The 14,392-nt window shown below is 43.1% G+C and overlaps 1 protein-coding gene across 1 annotated transcript; it reads right to left on the reverse strand.

The window, feature by feature from the left end:
- Positions 1-9,288: 9,288 nt before the first annotated feature.
- Dusp6 (dual specificity phosphatase 6) lies at positions 9,289-13,724 on the reverse strand. Its single transcript, XM_020179783.2, is given in 4 exon segments — positions 9,289-10,538; positions 10,541-10,792; positions 11,799-12,236; positions 12,828-13,724. Coding segments are annotated over 4 exon segments (1,272 nt in total). The 5' UTR covers positions 13,228-13,724; the 3' UTR covers positions 9,289-10,356.
- Positions 13,725-14,392: the final 668 nt, after the last annotated feature.

The following is a 14,392-nucleotide window of genomic DNA, read 5'->3' on the forward strand; positions in this document are numbered from 1 at the left end:
CCATTTGTCAATGGCTGTTGATGCAGCTCAGGTGTTTCTCAGCTCTCATCAGGGGTTAGGATAAAGCAAGGCATCTAACTTATAAATAATATAACTAATTTGTGTTTAAATTAGCTATAGCTTAACAGTGAAGAGGACCAGAAAAAAATACAAGGACGAGAGAACCAGAGGACAAAAAGTTATCAGAATCACCCAGCACCATCCAAAGGACCTCAGCATTCCAGTGATTTAAAAGGTGTGGGTCTGGTTTGGTTTTATTTGTTTTACCACAGAACATATTTTGTCTTGACTCTGATGTAACCTGGATGACATATGCCACACACTCCCATGACTCCCAATCCAGGTTTATCTGAAATCTTGTGCTGATCAATGAGCTCAGCTCTTCAGGGCCCTCATTCTTACCCTGGGAAAAGACAACAAACCTGTAAGATTAACAAGAGCCACATCCCTGGAGAGGGGCACAAAGCAGGTGTTCAGAACCTGGGCCTTTGAGTAGACTTGTCACTTCACCACAAGTTTCCTGGGGAAACTCTAGCAAGCTACTTAATCTCTTGTGAAATTCTGCTTTCTCATCTGAAAGATGAAGGTTTAATATGCCCATAAAACCTACCTCAGACAACAGGCCAGCCTCATCGTAATACACAGTTGGTATTTGTTGGTAAACTCCTAAATTGGCTTTGGGCTGGGGATGTAGGACAACTCTTGCCTGGCATGTACAGGGCCCTAGATTTGAGGCCCAGCAATGCAAAAAAGTGGTAGGGGAAGAGGCAGGGTAGTGAGAATTGGCTTTGTGATTTATCACTCTCTTACAGGAAGTCTTCCATGATTTTTCACTTCTCCAAACAAGGCAGGTGGGGAGGGGGCAGGGAACCCTGTTCCTCTGAATGTACTTTATGTGGATTTCCTCATTTAATCACAATAACATTACTGCAAGGGAAATACTGTTATCATCTTCACTTTTTAACAAATGGGAAGAGGAAAAATTAATGAGGTTAAACAATGGGTCTTAGGTTATTCATGCAGCTAGTGATAAAACTAATATTTCAGTCTGCAAGAGTTTAAATCCTGAGTCCATGTTCTTAACTTGATGCTACTTGTTACTGTATACTTTATAATGATTTGTGTCCATTATTGTTTCCATGTCAAGACTAAAAGGTCAAGATTTGTGTCAATTTTATCTTTTTTTTTTTTTTGGTGGTACTGGGATTTGAACTCAGGGCTTTATGCTTGCTAGGCAGGCACTCTACCACTTGAGCCACTTCCAGTCTACAATCTATACTTTTTACAACCTCCAGGACATTCTCTAAATATAATAGGTTGTTCTGTATTACTGAACTAATGAACGAGTAATTGTACACTACAACTCCATTCCCACAGCTTCTTCAGTCATGACGTATTTGCACTGCTTTAAGTGCTTTACACCAAGAGTCTCATTGAATTCCCGTGACTCCCACTGTACAGATGAGAAAACCAAGGCTCAGAGACCAAGCAACTTGTCCAATGTCACATTACACACAAGGGACAGCTCTAGGTTCACATTTGGAAGTACTGAACCCACTGACTGAGCTTTTTTCTCTTTCTCAATCTCCCTCTCTCTCTCACTGGCGGGGATCAGACCCAGGACTTCATGAATGCGAGGCAGGTACTCTATCACTGAGGCACAATCCCAGTTCAGCTTCCCTCTTTTCTTTTTTTTTTTTTTTTAAAAAAACCTTTTTAACTCAAATTGTTTTTGTCAAGGATTTATAAAGGCCTTAAAAGTATTAACACCATGGTGCTGGTGTGTGCTTGTAATTCCAGCAGCACTCTGGAGGCTGGGGCAGGAGGATGGAGAGCTCAAGGCCAGTCTAGGTACAAAGCAAAACCGAGGATCTGAAATATATACACATATACATACACACATACATACATGTATAAGTAAGATCTTGATAGAGATCAGTGGTGATTATGAAATCTTTATAGGAAGGGGTTGGAATAGAAACCTCACTGAAATTGGAGGCTCTGTTTTCATAGGAGGCTCACTCAATGCTTTGGGGTTTTGTTTTGCTTCCTTTTATTTTTTTGAGGTAGTGGGGTCCAAGGCTCACTATTTTTTTAAATCAAAAAATATAATAAGAGATAATCACTTTTCTGTCTGAGAATATATTAAAAATTGTGTGTTGTATGAAAGGACACGTAAAGCAGTCTTGCTTACCATTTTCCAAAAGCTATTCAAACATCACTAAAGTAAAACTTGAAATTTATAGGGAGCACCGGGTTTTTTGGCAACTGAAATACCAGAAGGACAAGAATTAAAGTGAGGAAGGAGGTGCCGAGCTGGCGAGGGGCGCCGCAAGGTCATGGCCGCAGGAAGAGAACCCTCCTCCAGCTCTGGCGACCAAAGCTCGGGGTGCAGACGTGATCCAGGAAGAGGATGATGGCTTTGCTGCGGACCATTCCCTGAAGAGGTCCATCCGATGCATTGTGGCTGTCAGGAAGGATGTTAAAAACAAAGTAGAAAGTGCAGCTTACTGGTGTAGGCACACGCGCGCGCACACATCCACATAGACGCCAGAACTCATCTGCCATAGAAACCCTGCATGGAGTTCCACCCATCAAACCTCAGAACTGTCATCACGAAACTGAAAGCTAACCACAGCTAGAGTTTGAAAAGAAACCAAGAAGACTTTAAAACACTTTAGCCTGGAAAGACAAAATGTGAGCAAGCTTGTAGACCAGAATCTATCAAATCACAAGGATGCGGATGGGGTACACAAAATCCCAGCAAAGCAGACCTAGAAGCCTTGCTGAAATGAAGAGCAAGTGCTTGTAGGACAATTTATGTGTTCAAGTGCTATTCTATAGGTTGAGTAATGAACTAGAAAAAATCTAACTCAGAAAGTACAGCTAAATTATGTGCTCATTTATTGTTGTGCTGGTATACTTTGTGACATTTGCAAAACATGCTTGCAATATATCTTAGTTAAATTCACCCCTCCATCATTTTCCTTCACCCTCCCTTCTCCCAATTCTTAGGTTTCATTTTTCTGTTTTGATACATGAGTACATAATTACTTCTACCATATTCACCCTCCTGCACCCTTTTCTTATTTCCTTCCCCCTCCCACTGGTACCTACCCCCAAACAGGAACTGTCTTACCTTACTGACTTCTGTTTTTGAAAATAAAAGACTTTTTTGTTTGTTTAAGATAGCTATACAGGGAGTTTCATTATGACATTGCCATGTATATATGTATTGTATCCCGAATTGGTTCATCCCCTCCATTTTTCTCCTTTTTACCTTCATGTGCTCAGATTTTTTATGTCCACATTTGGGAAGATAGTTAGCAAGGTCCTCTCAGACCTTTATTTATTTATTTATTTTTAGTTTTTTGAGGCAGTCTCTATATGTAGTTGTGGCTGGCCTGAAACTCAGAATGGTCCTGGCTCAGTCTCCCTAGTGCTGGGATTGCACCACCATGCTAGATCAAACAAATTCTCTCTTACTCTGTACTTTGAGAATCCTGATATTTAAGATACTATATTAAATTAACTACTGGTTTGATAAATATGGCATAGATGTTTATTTCCACACTGGACAATAAGAACAATCACATGGGGCCTTTTATTCCAAAAAGAAGAAGGAGGAGGAAGAGAAAGAAGAGGATGAGGGGGAAGAAGAGAAGGAGGAAGAAAGAAAAATAAATTCCTGGACCTCATTTCCAATGATTCTGACTTAATAGATCTGGGGCTTCCCAATCCTAAGAACAAATCTTTTCCATAGATAAATCCAGATTGTAATATGATTGACTGAACTTGAACTCTGTCCTTCCCCCAAACCAATCACTGAAACAGAAAATGAGGCACATTTAGACCTGGCCTGGGTATGCACCATTCCTTAAAGTACATAATAACTTAGGTGAATCAGTCTCAGATATAATGTTCTCCATCAAAATGAAAGGTTAATATTGCTTTATAAAACTTTTTTTGTTTTAGGGTCAATCTGAAAAATGTTTAGACAGCATTACTCTATTTTTAACATTAAACACACATGAAAAAAGTAAAATTAAGGTAATAATTACAGCAGTTGGGTGAAAACAATCATGTTTTAAGGTATTGTAAGACTAATCTAGCTAAGCATTTTTGCGTTAATGGGAGTTCCTTGTTACTCCTTATAGTCCTGCATTCAAACATCTTCCATGTAAGATATGATAGGCTGGATTTTCCAAGAACAATTGCAATGACTTTTCCCATGCTGCCTGTTCTTTGAGAATCTTGTCTCTCATCCATCAAAAGGTAGGTTTTTATGTCCCCTCTTCTTGAACTTTTGTTCAACAGAAGTGACTTCTGAGCTGAGGTCATGAAAGTCAGTAACAGCTTCTGCCTCATGCTCCCACTGGGATTTCATCCATGGAACCCAGTCTCCATCCTCTGAGGAAATTCAGACCACATGAAGAACAACCAAAGTCCCAGCTCCAGTCCCTGCTGACGCCAGTGGACAGCCAGCTCTAACTTGCCTGTGAAGTGAGGGAGGTGCCTCAGAATTGGCCACAAGACGATACTGCACTGAACAGAGACCAGCCTTGCTTCCTGGGCCCTACTCAAATGCAGACTTATAAATAAAATAAATGGTCATTGTTTGAAGCCACTAATTTGGGGGGAGTTTGTTATGTAGCAATAAATAACAAGAACATAAGATATAGGGGCATTCCTACTATAGTTATTCTGGAAGCTACTTACTCCCCAAAATTCCCTTCCCTATTTTCCCATTTTCCCTTCTTCCCTTCTTCCTTTCTTTCCTTCTTTTCCTTCCTCTCTCATTTCTTCCTCCCTTCCTCCTTCCTTCCTTTCCTTTTTCTCCTGTTAGTATTTGCAATAATAATTAAATTGGACCTAATTTTAAAAATTAGTTAATGGACTGGGGTGAGAAAGTAGTTACTTGATATGTGCAAGGCCCTGAGTTCAGTCCCAGGTGCCATCAAAAAATGAAAAAAAAAAAAAAAGTAATACTTAAATTTTTCTCCAACAGCAAGAAAGGGGAAATTCTAACAAAGAAGAGTAAACTTTTCCAAATTTGCTCTGTCTTTGAGTGTGTCATTATCAAATAATGTGTGATGCTTCATTTTCCCTGTGTCTTTGATTCACGTTTAGAGAAATGGTAATTCAAAACTTTCTTATCACAGCAGTCATAGGCCATGGATATGCACACCTTCTCTAATGGCATTTTCCATAAGCAGTGAAGTGGGTGGGTCCAACTACATATAGGTGGGCTATTAATCATTTCCAACACAAGCATTAAAATGTAGGGTGTAAAATGTATGTTGGACAGTTGAATCAGCGAGGGACATACATGAGCCTGTCCAATAGCCTCTTGAGGGTCCCTCTTTGGTTTGGGGGACTAGCAGGAAGATGAAGTAGTTACATCTAGAAACATGGCGTTGCCTTCAGCCTGAGAGCCTCCTGCTAAGGTCACTGGCTGTACTTTATTTTCACCTTGTTTCATCGAACCAGTGCCATGCACATCAAGGCCTGGATAAATATTTGTGAATTGCTTGAACTTTGTTCTGTGCCCTTCAATCCTTTTAGGAAATCAATTTTGGACTTTAAAGAAGTTTGAAGATTCATTCACCAAAACCAGACTGATTTGGAGCCAATTGTGAAGTGAGCAATAAGGATACAAGGGGAAAAGAGGTATTTGAAAGTCTTGCAGAATCTTTTTGGAAAATGATTCTGTCTATGTGAGGAACTGCATATAAATTTATATCCAAAGTAAGCTTTGCAAAGCAGCTACAGGTCTGCAGACTGGTTTTCTAAGGAAGACTTTTCAAGGATTTTGTCTTCCAGCCAGCTACCACATGACCTGCCCTTGCTGTGTCCTTCTCTGTTATTTGCTAATTTGCTGACCAGTTCACCTTTCTTGTTCTGCAGACCTTCAGCATTCCCCCCTTGCCCTCCCCTGCTTCCTTCCTCTTCCCTTCCCCCATCTCCCTCTCCCAGGTTTCTTTCAGGGATCAGAGTGAGGAAGTGAGCTTCTTTGGGGAAGCTTCCTTTTCTAACCCGGAAAGGGGAGCGTGAGCTAGGGTCAGGGCCAGGCCCTGTAACCGCTAGTCACTTCAGAGATCCCTGGGAAAATCAGTTTTGCAATTTCTGTGCTAATGGGTCCAAGATTAGGCAACTTCTCTGTGGAGAGGAAGGATAGAAGCTTCCAGATGAACTGACCTCTCTAGGCTGTGGCACCGCAGCAGCTGGGCCCTTTCCTTAATTCGCTGTCAGATACAGGTTCAATTTGCCAAGTCATTTAACTTCTGCTTCCTCTACTTCCTCAGTTGTAAAATGGGGACACTACTCCCTAGCCAACATCACAGGACTTTATAAGGAACAACAAATACCGGTGATAAGCAGTTTACAACAGCAAGAGCTAACAGTTCAAAACTCAGTTCCCAAAGGAAGTTAAATACATACACCTTTTCCTAACAGTATGCACTAGGTGTCCCAATAATGCTTAAAGTCTCAGTGTCCTCCTTGGAAAATAAGGCTAAGAATAGGCCCTAACTCATAGAGCTGTTTGGAGGAGTAAACTAGAAGATATTATCTACAAAGTACAGTATTTGATACCCATAATAAATTGTTTTACCCACTCTTCACCTCATTCTGTAACATGTAATAAGTGTCACCAATCCATGACCAAAAGGCTGGAATTATAAGAGGATTCTAGAATAAGAGATAAACATTCCTTCACTTAACAGACAAGAAAGAAAAAAACCTAGGGAAAATTCCCCCATGAGACTGGATGCCTTGCCCAGGGCTACCAGATTCATTAGTGAGAGAGCAGAAGTTACAGTTCAAGTCTTCTAATTGCAAGATCCAGGCAAATCTCCCTTTAGAAAACAGTGTTGGTACTTTTATCCCCAGATAACCCTTCCTCATTCCAGTTTTAACCCTCAGACCAAGTTGTACCATTATCTACTATATACCCTAAGTTTCCTGCGGCTCCCACAAAACCTATAGATAACCTGCTCTCCCCACCCCTCTCCCCTCCCCAACACACACATACCCTATAGAAGCCAGGAAAGGTAGCATGAGGAAGCCACTAATGGGAACAGCAGGTGAGCAGGGAGGCTGTGGAACTACAGCAGGTGAGCAGGGAGGCTGTGGAACTGCAGCTGCTGGCAAAGGTTGCCCTAGTAACCATGAGGGCTTCATTCAGGAAGCCAGCCTAACTCCAAGATGCAAAATGATCCGGCTTCACACAGCTCCTTGCAAGCACAAAGGACCAGAAGAGCCCCGGTGTGGTGGAGAGAAAGGGAGGTGCACGCAGGGCAAGGTGGGGGCCCATGCTGTCAGTTACAACCTTCCACCTCTCAGGGAAGAAAAAGAAGGAAAGAAAATAGCTCTTTGAATCTTCTGGCCTATGTGAACCATAAAAAAACCACCCTTTTAACATGAGTCCTTTTGTGGCAATGGAGAGAAACAGGCTCCCCTCTGTTCACCAGCCTTATGAAACAATAGGCTAGGACAGAGGGGAGAACCCCCAAACACTGCAACTTTATGGGGGCCCTAAACTCTTCTTGATCCTTCTCCTTTATTCAGACTGGTGACAAAGACCATTTGCTCCCAATTTATTGGAATTTTTTTTTTTTTTCCACAGCTTGAGCTGCTTAAATACTGTGAGCTCCCTCTCCCCAAATCACCCTCAGACACTTGCTGAATGGGCCAGGCTCAATTATGCTCCCTCCACAGGTTCAGCTCACACTGCGACCCTGCATGGCTTCCTGCTATTCATATGTGTTACTTCCCCTTTGTGGTAATGGCTTGTGGCACTTGGCCAGAAAACATTATTAATTTCAGAAGTGGACTGACAAACAACAAACCCACAGTGAACCAAGAGGAAGTGCTGGGGAGGCCAGCTGTCGGCTTGAGCCAAGCAGTAGGAACTCGATGTATGCAGCTTCTAGAAGGAAAGATGATAATCCACAAAGAGGAAATGCACTAAAATTATCCACAGCCCATATTTTTTAAAAAATGAAAAAGAGAAAAGAAATCAGAGAGAAGAAAGGAGGTGGGGGAAGAAAAAAGCACCCAGCTACTTGAGCTGCAGCTGGACAGGAAATTGCTAACGCTGCTTGCAAATCTCTACTTTGAACAGGCAGTTTAGGGAATGCCAGGAGCGGAAACTGTACAGAAGTGGACTAACAAGAGCCAAGTTGAACTGCAATCCACTTCTCCTTTCTGTGCTCCTGCTGACTTGGGACACCCAAACAGGAGACTGACTTGGTTATTTTTCTGCAGTTTGGTTTTTTTTTATAGTTAGTTGCTTAAAAATCACTCAATAGTTTGATGCAACTGCTACAGAATGAAGTCCACTTGCCTAAATGTAGATTAACAAACAGTCCAACTGATTTCTCCCATTTGTTGCTTGGGTGAAAAACTCATGGGCAGAGCCCAAAGTGTGTTTCAGTTCTTTTGATTCTGTATACCCATCTTTTTGGTTTGTGTACTTTTACACTGGGGGATGAGGTCTCAAGCAAAATGACAGGATACAAAGCCTTTAGCTTAGAAGGAAATTATTTAAAATAATCTGAGGGTTTTCTGGCCCTCATTCTGAACAAGTTAAGCACAAAAGCACTCTAGCACAAGGATGGCAAATTTTCCTCACGTGCAAATTCTAAAGCCACATCCACGCTCCAGAGAATTTAGCATGCCATGCACTTGGCAAGGGGAAAAGGGACACACCATTCTGGATTAATTTGCCATTCCAGCAAAAGGTTAACTTGCAGAATTGTGGGACAGTAACAATGCACGGAAAAATGATCTCTACTTCTTCCCTGGCATGTTTTAAGCATAACTTTGAGTAGAGGATCCTGAAAGTGAAGAACAGAGGTGAACATGTGCCTTGTTATTCTGGCACATCTTTTTATGGCTATTCATGAATATGCAAATAAATATATAAGATCAGCAAGGTATACACTAGTTTCATTTTTCTGGGGGGGGTAAGAGGGCAGTAACATCTTAAACTCATTTATACTCTAGAAAGCATGATCATGAATGATACATGATTGTCCATCCTGTGACATCATCTTGATTAGAAGCAAACTAGATTTCATAAACTGCATCTGAAACATTCTAAGTTTGAAAAGTATGAACTTCAATGTATGCACATGTGAATAAATGAATTAAAAAAAAATTTTTTAAAGGGAAAGTATGAACTTTACCCCTGCTAGTCCTAGAAACATTTTTACCAGTCTTTGGTAAAAATGTGTCACTTAACATGTAGATAAAACTAAGGAGATTTTTGTGAGAAATACACAATTAATAGCCAAAATAGTTATTTATTAATAATTTAAGGTATTACATTCTTATAATAAATTCCAGCTCAAAACTTTACACCACGAACATAATGGAACAACTCTCCCTTCTTCATAATCAGATGCATTCCACCTGTCTATTAGGTACCCATGCTCTCATACACACTTCCAGTTTTCTTTTTAAAAAGGAAAGAAACCAACCCAAAGTATTGCATTTGAAGTGACACTCCCTGAAGAATTTTGTACAGAGGTAAAAACTGTTTAGCACAGCTGAAGTTTAAAAAAAAAGTGAGCCCATATTTTGGTATCTTTCCAAGATTACCCCCTTTGAGACAACTCAGCCAAAATATTTACAAAGGTAAGGCATAGTCAAACTACATTAAGAGGAAAGAAAAAAAATCACAATTATCAGACTTCATATATATGAAACTTTTAGACTGCACCGTAACAAAGTCTTAGTGATAACAGTGTCCATGAAAATGTCCTCAGAATTGGTACAATAGTCATGCATGCTGCAAAAATACCCTTTGGATTAGAAAAGAACAAAATTTTCCTTTTTTTTTTTTTGTTTTTTTTTAAAGATGTGACATACAACTCTTCCTTTGGATTTCTCTAAAACCCTTCAAAGAAAAAAAAAAAAAACCAAACAATCCAAACAAACACTGCCAAGTGATTTAAGATCAAGTATTTACAATAATCAAATGGAGTTATCAGGTTTTTAAAATTTTTATTTTTTACCCCCAAACTGATACCACAAATACAGAGCTGAAATCTCTTTGGCTCCACTATATGCAAAGTTGAATCAGTCTTCACTGAAGACAATATATAGTTAGTTTCAGATGCAAAAGAAAGAGCCATACAAGGCCCCAAAGAACACATGCTTTTACCCTACCATTTGGTCATACCCTATATACCTGGAAGTCCTGAATTCCAGTCCCTGCATGGGTAGGCTGTACACATGTGTGCAGAGCAAACCTACTGCCTGTATCTAGACAGCAAGTCCTGTTCTTCCAAAGAGAATGGAACAAATCTCTCCCTTTGTAATAACCAATTCCACACTTGGTAACCTTGTCTAATACAGACAGCTGGTGACATTTTTGCCACCTGGGGCCATATACAAAGAAAGCAGCCCAGCGGATGCTGCCAAGAGAAACTGCTGAAGGAACAGGATACTTCCAGCCAGGAGAGAGGTGGTGCCTTTCACGTGGATTGCAGGGAGTCCACCTGGTACACATTCTGGTTGGAGGGAGTGGTGAAATACAGCTGCTGTGCTGGAACCCGGTTGTCACATGGGCTGCTGAGTCCCAGCGTCCTCTCAAAGTCTAACAACTGGCCCATGAAGTTGAAGTTAGGGGAGATGTTAGATTTCTTCATTTTGACAATGTCATAAGCATCATTCATGGACAGATTGAGCTTCTGCATAAGGTACGCCACAGTCACAGTGACTGAGCGGCTGATGCCAGCCAAGCAATGCACCAAGACACCACAGCTTTTGCCCCGGGCTTCATCTGTAAATACAAAAAGAAAGGCAAGATTTCAGTAGACTGAAAAACTACCCTTTGTGAATGATCGGTCCAAAATCTGAATAATGATCTATTAAAAAAAAAAGTCTTGTGTGGCAGTTTAGCCCTGCAGCCAGCAGAAAATGTATCATTGATATAAACATGCACTCTGGACACAATTACATATTTCAGATATTTTCTGAAAAGGGAGCTTTTGTATTAAGTTTTTACCAACAAAAAAAAAGTCCTTAATGTGTGCATTCTTTGCCTCAGCATGTGAATACCAAAAAGCCTGCAATATGGTCGTGAATGCCTTTTATATAGACAAGCAGACTGCAAGGGTCTATTAAATTATTCTCCAACTGTTGGGCAGCTAACAATGGAGGTATTCAGGCGTTTTAAAAGAGAGAGGGAAGTCACAGGGGACAGCCCATTAGGAGGAACAGGATGTCGACATGGCCTGAAAATGAGTTCCTTTGTAATAGGAAATGTACAATGCCTGGAGATTCACTTCTCTCCGGCTTCTAGCCCACAGTTCTTCCTGCTGGGATCAGGTTACCCGCTGTCTCACTGTTACCAGTATCACAGTATCACTGGACTGGGTAACATTTACCACCCATGCTGCTTTCCAACAACTTGGTGTCCTAAAATAACTCCTAGATCTTTTAAAATTATAAAGCAATGCTAAAATTCCTATTTACAATGAGTACTTCTATTTTGTTTTCCAGCCCAAGTCCAAAAAATGGGAACAATCTTTGTCTGATTATGAATCTCAAAAGACTGAACCCTGAGGTTGAAGAAACTGTGTTTCAAATACACTTGTGTTCTAGAGCAATGTCAAAAGGCACATGAGGTTTTTTCTTTTCCCCTTGGGGGTAAAAAATTAGGAAGCTCTAGGAATACTAGAGACACACTACTCAACAAATTAGTAAGAACAATTAACAGCTTAAACTATGAATGGCTGAGAGTCTTGCATTTAAAAGTCAGAACAACGACTGTTAATTAGCCTCACCTATGAAAGAAATAGCCTCAGGGAAAAACTGGGACAGGTTTTGGCTCCAGTGATCCGAAATAGGGATTTGCTTGTATTTGAACTCTCCTGCGTTCTCAAAGAGATTGGGCAAATTGGGGGTGACATTCAAGATGTACTTGATGCCGAACTCCTCCAACACGTCCAAGTTGGTAGAGTCCTTGGCACAGCCCAAGTACAAGAAGGGCAAGATTTCCACGGGAAAGGAAGGCTGGCTGTTGGATAGCGGGCTGCCATCTGAGTCCGTTGCACTATTGGGGTCTCGGTCAAGGTCAGACTCAACGTCGGAGGAAGAGTCGGAGCTGATCCGCAGGCCCCCGAGCCCCAGCACTGGCAGCGGGGGCGAGCTGCTGCTACACGAGCCGTCTAGATTGGTCTCGCAGTGCAGGGCGAACTCGGCTTGGAACTTATTGAAGCCACCTGCCAAACGAGAAAAGCAATCTTGTAACCCGAGATGCTGTAGTAATTTTCACAGCTTGTGAGAACCGCAGCTGGGCGCAGGAAACACCGCGAGCGCCCATACAAAACCCCTGCACATAGTCAAGTAGAAGAGAACACACTTTAATGTGCACATTTGGGAATACAACAACAACAAAATGCCCCGGGGAGCATTTTTAATCCGGAAATGCACAAAATGGCAACTTTCTGGAGATTTCGAGGGGCTAGAAGGTGCCAATCTACACCCCACCCCCAACTACCTCTCACTCTGCCATCCTTAGTTCAAAATCGAACGACAGAACACAGAGAAAGATGAAAGACGTTATGGGTTAAAAAAAAAAAAAACCTCAGAACTCGTAACAAACCCCGCTTGTCAGGGGCGGGAGGAGGATTCCACGCCGACCAGGTTCTCCCAAGCGAAACGCGCCCGGTTGGCGGCCACTACCTCGCCCCGGGCCAGCCCCAAGGTGGGCAGCGCAACTCAGAGCAGCACCGGCGGGTGCAGCAAAAGCGTTTCCAGCCCGCAGCCCTGCGCCTCCACCCCTCTCCGCACTGAACTCCCGGGAGGCATACCTTCCAGGTAGAACGCCCGGCAGCCCTCGTCCTTCAGCTTCTTAAGCAGCAGCCCAAGCACCGACTCGCCACCCGTGTTCTCATTCCAATCGCTGCTGTTCTCGTCGTAGAGCACCACGGTGTCGGTGCCGCAGCGCCTGGTAAAGCGGTCCCGGTCCTCGCCACGCGTGAAGAGCGCGCGCACCGGCAGATTACCCTTTTGCAAGCGCCTCAGCATGATACCCGGGATGGCCACGTTGATGGCCGACTCGATGTGCGACGACTCATACAGCTCCTGCGGCCGGCAGTCCATCAGCAGCAGCCGCTCGTTGCCCAGCTCCAGTTGCTCGTTGAGCCACGCCACCGTCTTGCTGATCGCCATTTCCGACGCGAACGGCACGGGTCTGAGCGTATCTATCATGGGGGTCGAGCTGCGGGCGAGGGCGGATTGCCTACCAGACGCCCCTCCAGGCAGGCATAGGCCGGGCGCGCAGCGCGAAGCCGCCGCTCTGGCAGCGGGGTTTAATTCCGCCTCGCCTTTCCCAAGCCGAGGCTACCAGTTGGGGAAAGCGAGACAGAAGTGAAGCCGGAGGAGTCCCTCTGCACCCGGCTGCAGCCGCTCACTCTTCCAGTCAATGAATCTCTCTGAATGAAGCTGCCCAGTTATGCTCCTTCTCAGTGAATGAAATCCAATTAATTCGGACTCCGTGCCACTGAGATGGGAGAAGAAAAAAAAAAAGTCTAGCGGCTCCTAATCCCTCCCTTCAAGACTGCACCTCAGATCCACCCGGGTGTCTTTCTCCCCGGATTACTGCAGACTCGATTTGCTCACAGTACTTAGGACTGAGCCAGAGCACACCCCCAGCTCGAGGCAGCTCCTCAATGGATACAAACAGCAAGCGTCTCAATGGATACATTCTCCCCGCCAGCCAATGAGAGCGCTGCGGAAGGGGCTGTTGCCGTGGGGACGGGCCGGCTGGAACAGGTTGTGTTGATGAATTGTTAATGAGTTTGTCATTCACAAAAACGGAAAGGAATTTCCGCTCCGGATAAGCCCCAGTGCAAACAAGCTGCAACAGCGGGCTCGGCAGGAGGAAGGAGAAAGAAGAGGAGGCGGCGGTGGAGGAGGAGCAGGGCACATAAACCAGGGCACTTCAGTTGTCTCATGTTTCCTTCTGTTGAGAGTTCACACTTCGCGTTGGAACTTTTGCGCACAAATGGTGCAATTAGCATGCACAAAAGCCCTTGTTCGCGACGCTTGTGCTCTCAAGCTAGCTTCAGGAAAACTTGTGCTGACTTTTTCCCTTTTTATTCCCTTCAAACTCATTTGGACCCAAGTTCGCCTTAACCCCCCGCCCTCCTTTAGGCGGTGTGTGGCATTTGTTTGCCTATTTAAGAAGCCCAGTTCTGTTTGATGTTCTTTTAGCTGAGACTGTGTTGGGGCTGGTGAGCTGCCTGGGCTTTAGTGACCGACGATGTGTTAAATGCTAATCCAACCTCTCTCGAAACAAACCAAGGATTTTGTTTAAACATTTTAAAGCAATCAACCACACAAACCTCTGGTTATCCAGAAAATCAGAAGAAAG

Source organism: Castor canadensis, chromosome 8, assembly GCF_047511655.1.
Source record: "Castor canadensis chromosome 8, mCasCan1.hap1v2, whole genome shotgun sequence".
In the NCBI taxonomy this organism is placed as follows: Eukaryota; Metazoa; Chordata; class Mammalia; order Rodentia; family Castoridae; genus Castor; species Castor canadensis.